Below are 9,792 nucleotides of genomic sequence, written 5' to 3'. Positions count from 1 at the left end.
GAAAAAGGAACTAGGCGAGCCCACCTCTCAGCGAGGATGCCCGAGACACCCCCGACCCTTTGGGCAATGGCTGCACATTCCCGTTTGTGGGTTGTGCCCGAAGGTTTTAATGTGGCCCTGGAAAGATTGACATAGCTGCCACAGTGCCTGGGCGTGGAACTGGGTGTTGCCTTCAACAAGGCTGAATATTCATGGTGGGGTCCTTGGTGCTCTCTGAGCTTGGTGGTTTTCGTGCAGATGTTTCGCTACCCAACTAGGAAGCATCATCAGTGCTAGAAGGGAGTGGGGTTTGTGGCGAGGAGGAGGAGGAGGAGGAGGAGGAGGAGGAGGGGGAAGGACGATAGGATCCTTGGTGTTTTCTGAGCTTGATTGCTTTTGTTTTTGTGCAACTAGGAAGCATCATCAGTGCTAGAAGGGAGTGAGGTTTGTGGCAAGGAGGAGGAGGAGGAGGAGGAGGAGGAGGAGGAGGAGGGAGGAGGAGGAGGAGGAGGAGGAGGAGGAGGAGGAGGAGGAGGAGAGGACTATAGCATCCTTGGTGCTCTCTGAGCTTGGTGGTTTTCGTGCAGATATTTCATTACCCAACTAGGTAGCATCATCAGTGGAAGAAGAAGAAGAAGAAGAAGAAGAAGAAGAAGAAGAAGAAGAAGAAGAAGAAGAAGAAGAAGAAGAAGAAGAAGAAGAAGAAGAAGAAGAAGAAGAAGAAGAAGAAGAAGAAGAAGAAGAAGAAGAAGAAGAAGAAGAAGAAGAGGAGGAGGAGGAGGAGGAGGAGGAGGAGGAGGAGGAGGAGGAGGAGGAGGAGGAGGAGGAGGAGGAGGAGGAGGAGGAGGAGGAGGAGGAGGAGGATGGGATCCTTGGTGGTCACTGAGCTTGGTTGTTTTCTTGCAGACATTTCATTACCCAACTAGGTAACACCATTACCGCTAAGTGGGGTTTGCACGGCACTACCAAGAAGCAAACAACATTTGCACCAATACTGACAGGGCAAGCCTAAATGGATAGCAAATCTCACTCCCTTCTAGTGCTGATGATGTTACTTAGTTGGGTCATGAAACATCTGCAAGAAAACCAACAGACTCAGACAGCACCAAGGACCCTGAGCTACTAATATTCTTTTCTATTGATATTCCTAGTTACATAACTTGATCTCCTTCTGGAATTAACCGATCAGAGTGTAATCTTATCCAAATGGCAACGTGCTAAGCCAACAGGAGAACGCTCATCCCAAATTAAAACGAGACAGCTTCTTCTGCAGGATTCTCTCTTTATTTTATTGCCTTGATTAAAGATATTGTCTGAATGCAGTTCGTGTGTATGTATAAGAAAGAGACTGGAAAAGAGGTGGAGTCCATTTTCTTTTCCTTCTGTTTTTGAGCAATGGGGTGAATGAGGGGTCCTTGGTGCCCTCTGAGATGGCTTGTTTTCTTGTAGACTTTTCAGCAATGGTCAGCACTGATGATGTTACCTAGTTGGGTCAAGAAATGTCTGCAAGAAAACAACCAAACTCAGTGACCACCAAGGATCCCATAATCATTCTCTTCCTCCTCCTCCTCCTCCTCCTCCTCCTCCTCCTCCTCCTCCTCCTCCTCCCTGCAAACCCCAGTCCTTTTAGCACTGATGATGTTACCTAGTTGGGTCAAGAAATGTCTGCAAGAAAACAACCAAGCTCAGAGAACACCAAGGTTCCCATAATCATTCTCCTCCTCCTCCTCCTCCTCCTCCTCCTCCTCCTCCTCCTCCTCCTCCTCCTCCTCCTCCTCCTCCTCCTCCTGCCTTTCTCTTCTTCCTCCTCCTCCCTGCAACCCCCAGTCCTTTTAGCACTGATGATGTTACCTAGTTGGGTCAAGAAATGTCTGCAAAAAAACCACCAAGCTCAGAGAGCACCAAGGACCTCTCGTGTCAACCTTGAGCTACAAATATTCTATTTAATGGCATGAATTTTCCCTCCAGAGCAAAGGGGCCAGGCAGAGCCAAGTTTGCATGTAAGCACTGTGCTCTGTTTGTGGCATAGTTAGGCATACATTTATAACATTTCAGACTTCATGATTTATATTTTTATGTCTTGTGGGGTTTTTTTACTGAAATGTGATGTGAACATGCCTTATGATAAATAATAATAATGTAGCATAATGTGCTGTATGAATCCAGCTCTTTATAGCATATCCAATAATCTAAAGCAAAGCAAGCTGTGATTCCATTTTGCTTTACTCAATCAATCAATCAATCAACCAACCAACCAACCAATCAATAATTGAAAACAACCTGTAGCTTGGTGCAGTGCCTGAACTTCAAAAATAGGACCAGGTAGTATCCAGAAGCCACAAATTTAGCCTATATTCAAACTAATTTTAAAAGCTATCAAGTAAGTTGTAATAAGTTCTCCATGCTATTTGGGGAATTCTGGGAGTTGAAGTCCATGCATCTTAAAGTTGCCATGGTTGACAAAAGCTAAAAGAAGGGAGGTGCCAGGATTCTGGAAGTTACCCCCCACTTAAATCATGAGTCTCGAGACAAACTTCCAAAACTTCTAAAGGATTTATTGGGAGTTAACATACATACATCTGGCATTGCCTGGATGTAGCCGACTCTGAGACACATAATTCATTGTCACCCTTGATCCTGGTTTCCCCACCACCACCACCGGGATGTATCATAATTCCTATTCTCCAATGGGACACATCCCTAGCCCAGAGTCATCAATCATGCTTTCCAGTTAGGGCAGAAATTTCAGTCACCTAATTGCTATCTTTGAAAACTATTTATGGAATGCACTTTTGATTTGGCTGCTGTACAGCTCCCACTTCCCTTTCTGTTGGCAACTCTAAAAAGACCAGAGAAATATTTTATGAGTTGACAGGAGGGACCATATTACAAATGATAACATTCTGAGTACTAATCATTTATGGTTCCTATCTTTGGATTTTCTGCAGCTGCTCCCAGGATTATAAATATCTCTGTCCAAGCTGGGCAGGACCATGACCTCCATGCCAAATGCACGGCCGAAGGTGAGCCGCTGCCCACGCTGATATGGGCTGGTCCCCTGTCTGGAAATGCCACCTCAGTGTCCAGCACAGGCCACCAGATCACCAAGGAGCTTCAGCACCTGTCTCATGATGGGAAATACACCTGTGTGGCCACCAACAGCCACGGCAGAGCAGAGGGCACAGTCTACTTCTACAAGTTCAAAGCTGGAAGTGGGTCCTGGATCATGATTCTCTTGTACGTAGCTTTGGGGATCAAGTTCATGGCCCTGCTGGTGATCCTAGGGATTGGGGCCTTCTGCAAGGGAGGTAGGTATCACTCGTTTAAATGCCTGTGATAGCTGTGTAGATCAGTGGTCGCCGACCTGCGGGCCGGGGCCCACTGGTGGTCTGTGAGAAAATTTTGGTGGTTCACAGAGAAATGTCCCCCCCACAAAAGCAATTAATCCAGGTTGAGTGGGAACACAAGGCTGCACTGCCCACATGGCCCACCCACCCGCTGACCCCCACCCTTCGGCCGAGCGCAAACCTTACCTTGAGTAGAGCCACACGAGCTGGAGGTAAGACCAACGGCGGGGGAGGGAAATCCATCCCGGGATGGCTTGCTGACATTGGTGGGAAAGCCGGTCCTGTATTCCAGAGCTGCAGTAGTCACAGGACTGGCCCTTTGGTCATCCCGGTGCAGCTCCTCCAGTCCATGGCAGGCCGGTGCACCCAGGTGGAGGAGCAGCTGCTCCGGGATGACCAAAGGGCCAGTCCTATGACTACAGCAGCTCTGGAATATGGGACCAACTTTCCCACCACCATAGCAAGCCACCGTCAGTCAAAATTCATATTAATGGTCCACGGGATTTAAAATTATGAGTTTGGCAGTCCCTGAGGTCCAAAAGTTTGGCGACCCCTGATGTAGATCAAGAGAGGGCAGGCTTGGCTTGAGTTCAAGCAACCAGTAAACCACCATGTTGGATCTCTGACTTAGCTGGAGCTGATTCAGTAAACCATGGTAGAGTCGCTCCTTGTTTAGTGACCACTTCATTTTGCGATCATTCACAAAGAAGATGGTAATTTTAAAAAATCATTTTCCCAACCAATGCATGTATTTAGCACCGAATTTCATGTGTCTGGTAACGAACGCCGCCCCAGAGTGAAATAATTAAAGTCTTGTCAGTTTCAGGCAGCAGCCAGCTCAGAGCTGAGCTTGTTAGTTTGTGGTGAGGAGCAGTGTGCTGTGAAGAAAAGTAGATCAGGAAGAGCTGGCACAACCATTATGTTTCACAATCAAGTTGTTGGAATGGAATGTCAACTTTAAACACGGCATGATTTTATAATGAACTAGTTGATGTGTTATATGCATCCAGAAAGGGTACAGGTAGTCTTCGATGTAAAACTACAATGGAGCCCAAAATTTCTGTTGTTAAGTCAGACATTTGTTAAGTGAGTTTTGCCCCATTTTATGACCTGTGCACTACTTGTACTGCCAATGATATGTAGTATTACTAGTTCAAGCAGCACCTAAACCACAATTTGGGTTTGTTTAACTTAGTGCAAGGGTCCTCAACCTCTGGATCACAGTCCACTTCCAGGCCATGACCTATTCACAACCAGACCACGAGTGGTGGGCCAGCACACACATTCAGCACACACACAGCCCAACTCACAAGAGCAGCAGATGCACACACACACACACACACACAGCCTGACTTGCACAGGTGGTGGGAGCCAGCGCTTGCAGCCCCATTCACACAAGTGGCGGGCATGTCCCTGTTCCTCACACAAAACCATGCCTTCTTCCCCACCTCCCACTGGGAAGGTTGGGGAAGGCTAGCTTAGTGCATTGCGTAAACACCATTGTGGCTTATGAACTGTGGCTTATATACAGGACCAAATATTTGCATGAACAGTTCTCACCGGTCAGTTGCAATTTACCAATATGTTAAGCTTGGTGAATTTTAACCTTTTCACTTTTCTAGCATGGTGTTTGGTGTGGACACAACCTATTTGGTTGGTTGGTTGTTGTCATGCCCTAGAATATAACTTTTATATACTGTTGTTGCTCTCTAGCCCCATCTAGTGGCCAGAGGGACAAATAGGCCCCAACATGCCATCTTTATATACTATTGTTGCCCTCTAGCCCCATCTAGTGGTTGGACAGACAAATACCAAGTATATTGTTTGAAGTTGACCCAACCTCTTTACCCATCAGCCCGCACTCTCAAAACAAGTGCATGCTGGGAAGCAGACTCCATTTTCTTTGGTATTTGGAGAAGGCAGAAGCACAAAGAAGAATCCATCTTAATCTGTGGCACATGGTCATCCAAGTACCAACCCACATCCCCCACACAGAGCATCGCTGTTTCACCATATCCTGTTCTTTCAATAAAACGTTCAGATCTACGCACATGATCTGTTTTATTGGAGGATAGGTGGGTTTAGATGCATCTTGAGCTGCACGCAGACTAAAGTGTAGCGAGGACAGAACAGTTGTTCAGTTTAAGGGTGTTGGATGAAGACACCGTAGGATTATTTCAATGATTTGGTGCAGCTATAAAGATGGTAAATGTTGAGACAGAGACACAATGGCAAATTATCAGAGAACTAGCATATTTGTGCATCCTCTAACCCAGAGTTCTCCAAACTTGGCAACTTTAAGACATGTGGACTTCAACTCCCAGAAGTGCACAATTCTTAAAGATGCCAAGTTTGGGGACCTCTGCTCTAACCAGCAATTGTCCTACCACCTGGATTGAAGGATTATCTGGTGCTCAAGTTGAGCTATCCTCTTTTCAGCTGCAGACTATCTCATCCAAGCCCAGGTGCTTCAACCTTACTTCCCAAGTTAAATCCACAAGATCTTTCAAGGAAGAAAACCAACATATGGAAAACGAGGCTCTGATGTAGCCCCTTGTCCAATTTTTAGTTTTTTAAATGTGAAGAAACTAAATAATGTGGCCGATCAACTTTGATATGGAACCTGAAGAAAGAGCATAACTCAACGTTGTTGGGTTTTTTTGCCTAACTCTTTAGTCTTGTGGATTTCAACTCCCAGAATTCTCCAGCCAGCATAGGGTTAGAGGATGCACAAGTATGCTAGTTCTCTGATAATTTGCCATTGTGTCTGTGTCTCAACATTTATTATCCCTATAGCTGCATCAAATCATTGAAATAATCCTACGTTGACTGTCTTCACCCAACACCCCTAAACCAAACAACTGTGTGAAGCTCAACGTGCAGCTAAACCTACCTATGCTGGCTGGAGAATTCTGGGAATTGAAGTCCATAGGTCTTAAAGTCACCAAGGTTGGACAACCTGTGATGTAACTTAACAAGGTCCTGGGCCATTTCAACCTTCTTAATATAATGTGCACGTAGGGATAGTTTAGCAAGAAATACATGCATATTTTTCCATTAGTTTTCTTACCTTTTGCATTACAGATAACTTTATGGTTCCAATCAGCTTTTCACGGTAAGAGCCTCTTGAGTCTCGTTTGAATAGAAGCACATTTCTAGAGGTTATGGATTTTGTGGCAGTTTCCACAACTTAGATGGAAAAGGGGAAGGTTTGCTTTGCAGAATTTCAGTTAGACAGAGTTGCTATTTTTAACACTTGTGTTCCTAATAGGAAGCAGCCCACAACTAGACCTGGGCATGGTGTGGCTTGGTGGGCGTGGCAGGAGAAGGATACTGCAAAATCCCCATTCCCGCCCAACCCCACTAACCTGCTTTCCAGCTCCGTTCTCCTGCTCAGGGCAACCAAAGGAGACCCAGCCAATCAGCTGGGACTTGGGAGGAAGAGAAGAGATGGGGGCGGGGCCAGTCAGAGGTGAAATTGGCCGGTTCTTCGAACTACTCAAAATTTCCATCACTGGTTCTCCAGAACTGGTCAGAACCTGCTGAATACCACCTCTGGATAGATAGATGATGGATGGATGGATGGATGGGTGGATAGATAGATAGAAAGAAAGAAAGAAAGAAAGAAAGAAAGAAAGAAAGAAAGAAAGAAAGAAAGAAAGAAAGAAAGAAAGAAAGAAAGAAAGAAAGAAAGAAAGAAAGAAAGAAAGAAAGAAGATAGAAGATAGATAGATAGATAGATAGATAGATAGATAGATAGATAGATAGATAGATAGATAGATAGATAGATAGATAGATAGATAGATAGATAGATAGATACCGTAGGCAGACAGACAGACAGATGATAGATCCTGACCGGCTCAAGGTGGCTCAGCCTTCCATTCTTCTGAGACCAGTAAGATGAGGACCCAGATTATTGTAGGCAAGAGGCTGACTCTGTAAACAGCTTAGCATGAATTAGGAGTCCCAAAAGGGCTTTTTCAAGAGGCACCTGGACTTTCTGTTTTTTCTTTGAAGCCGTTTCGCTTCTCATCCAAGAAGCTCCTTCCACTCTCTTCCACCTTCTTGGATGAGAAGCGAAACGTCTCCAAAGAAAATCCAGAAAATCCAGGTGCCTCTTGAAAAAAAGCCCTTTTGGGACTCCTAATTCATGCTAACTCAAAACTAGTCAAGGAACTCTGTAGTAGGCTGATAAAATTGAAACAACAATGTCAGGAGGTTCTAGAAGAGCCCATTCAAAATAGGGTCCAGCAGAACAACTGAATTGATTCAATTAAATAAAAGGATTCTCCTTCTAGAACAGAACTCTGAGGAATTCTGGGGATTGTGGACTTCAACTCCCAGAATTCCTCGGGCCGCATAGAATTCTGGGAGTTGAAGTCCACAAGTCTTCAAGTTGTCACGGTTGAACACCCCTGTTCTAGAGACCAGGCTATAGCTGGTCTTGAAGGACATTCTTCACCACAAATCTACTGCTGTCTGAGAACATCCATGTGGTCTCCTGTCAACCCCATTCCACCATTGTGAGTTGTATTATTTACGGTTTGGGGTTGACAGGTCATTGATGGATGTTGACAAACCCCAAAAGCAACAATGGGAAATCCATTCCTGGAGTTGTCAGAGGAGAGAACAGGAGGAGGGGCAAAATATTCCAAAGAGGACATTAATTTCTATTTTCTTCTCATAAAGCAACTCATGGCTTTCTACAAGGTTACTAATGAAATCCATTCCTTCAGGAAGCAGAAAGATCAGCGTGACCGAGGCATCTAATTTGGGAAAACATGAATCATGGTTCCTTCTTGGAAGAGCAGAAAACAGAGAGCAGAAATTTGTTGCATGTCAGATATTCATCTTCTGCTTGGTCACAGCCTTCCAGAAAATAGCTTGTTATTTTACGTTCATAATTTTATAAATTAATTTTACAATTGAATAGCACTACCCTGTGTCCCATAGCAAAGAGTGGGAAGCTCATATACCACAAGAGGAACTATAGCTGCACTAGGTAATGGATGGTTTATGGTCTCTCTGGATCAGGGGTCTCCAACCTTGGCACCTTTAAGACTTGTGGACTTCAACTTCCTGAGGAATTTTGGGAGTTAAAGTCCACAAGTCTTTAAAGTTGTTAAGGTTGCAGATCCCTAATCTAGACCATGGGTGAGGAACCCTGGCCCAACTATGACTTGTGGACTTCAACCAGTGGTGGGATTCAATTTTTTTTTTTACTACCGGTTCTATGGGCGAGCCTTGATGTTTACAGTTCGGCGGTTCGAATCCCTAGCACCGCGTCACGGAGTGAGCTCCTGTTATTTGTCCCAGCTTCTGCCAATCTAGCAGTTCGAAAGCATGTAAAAATTGCAAGTAGAAAAATAGGGACACCTTTGGTGGGAAGGTAACAGCGTTCTGCGCACCTGCGGATGTTTAGTCATGCCGGCCACATGACCACGGAGATGTCTTCGGACAGTGCTGGCTTTTCGGGTTTGAAACGGAGATAAGCTTCACCCTCTAGAGCCAGAAACGACTAGCACATATGTTTATGTGCTATGAAGGGAACCTTTACCTTTATTTTTTTACATATATGCTGCTAACATGGATGCTTTCATTCACAGGCAACCGAGGCAAGAATCTCCATATGAAAACTTCAATCGGAGAATCAACTCCATAAGTCAAAGTTTGTCTCCAGAATCTAGAGTAAAACACCCTTGTTAAAAGATCCAATCTTTCACTCACTCTTTCTCTTCCTATCTGAAGAAGGTGCCATTCCCCCCAAAATACTGGAAGAAAATACAGAGATGGCTTTTTGAGGTTACAAAATATAAATTGGAACCCGAAACATTTTTCTTACGTATGATTAAAGGGGAATTTGAGAAATGATAAAAGATACCTTATTGTACACATTTTAACTGCAGCGAGAATCACGTTAGCGCAAAATTGGAAGGCTGATAAAATACCACCAGACGAAGTTTTGATTCAAAAAAAATAGTGGACTGTGCTGAACTAGATAAATTCACTATGGAACTGAAAGGCAAAGAGGATCGAGAATACTACGCGACACGGGAGAGGTGGTACGAATGGGTGAAGGATAAGGATAAAAATAACGTATAGTCACAAAATAAGAAATATGTATATAGAACGACACAATAGCTGTTAATGGAAATGACATTTTTGTATTTTTTGTTTTTAAAGAATAAAAATTTAAAAAAAGAGGAAGGTGCCATTCATTCTGTCCCTGTCACATCACTTGTTTGTGATGAAAACTCTGTAGTTAAAACTGGCATTTACTCAACATGAGTGCCAATAATGGAACTACTGGTATTTCTATGATGGAGAACTTGCAGTAGATACACCCAATTCTGGAGTCGACATCATTTCTGAATCCATTCTGGCTGGGGATGATGAATGATTCAAGTCAGGACCAGTGAGTGGGATTCAAAAAATTTTACTACCGGTTCTGTGCACGTGGCTTGGT

The 9,792-nt window shown here is 44.3% G+C and overlaps 1 protein-coding gene across 1 annotated transcript in view; it reads left to right on the top strand.

Annotated features, from left to right (window-relative positions):
- SIGLEC15 (sialic acid binding Ig like lectin 15) overlaps nt 1-9,087 on the top strand; it is an 11,348-nt gene extending 2,261 nt beyond the window's left edge. The window contains exons 3-4 of the mRNA XM_026713912.2: nt 2,928-3,287; nt 8,933-9,087. Of these exons, the coding sequence (XP_026569697.2) occupies nt 2,928-3,287; nt 8,933-8,988 (416 nt within the window). The 3' untranslated portion in view covers nt 8,989-9,087. The remainder of the gene's footprint in view (nt 1-2,927; nt 3,288-8,932) is intronic.
- Nucleotides 9,088-9,792: the final 705 nt, after the last annotated feature.

Source organism: Pseudonaja textilis, chromosome 2 (genome assembly GCF_049901715.1).
Source record: "Pseudonaja textilis isolate UNSWEBS1 chromosome 2, rPseTex1.2, whole genome shotgun sequence".
Taxonomy (NCBI): Eukaryota; Metazoa; Chordata; class Lepidosauria; order Squamata; family Elapidae; genus Pseudonaja; species Pseudonaja textilis.
This window is presented reverse-complemented; position numbering and strand designations above follow the sequence as displayed.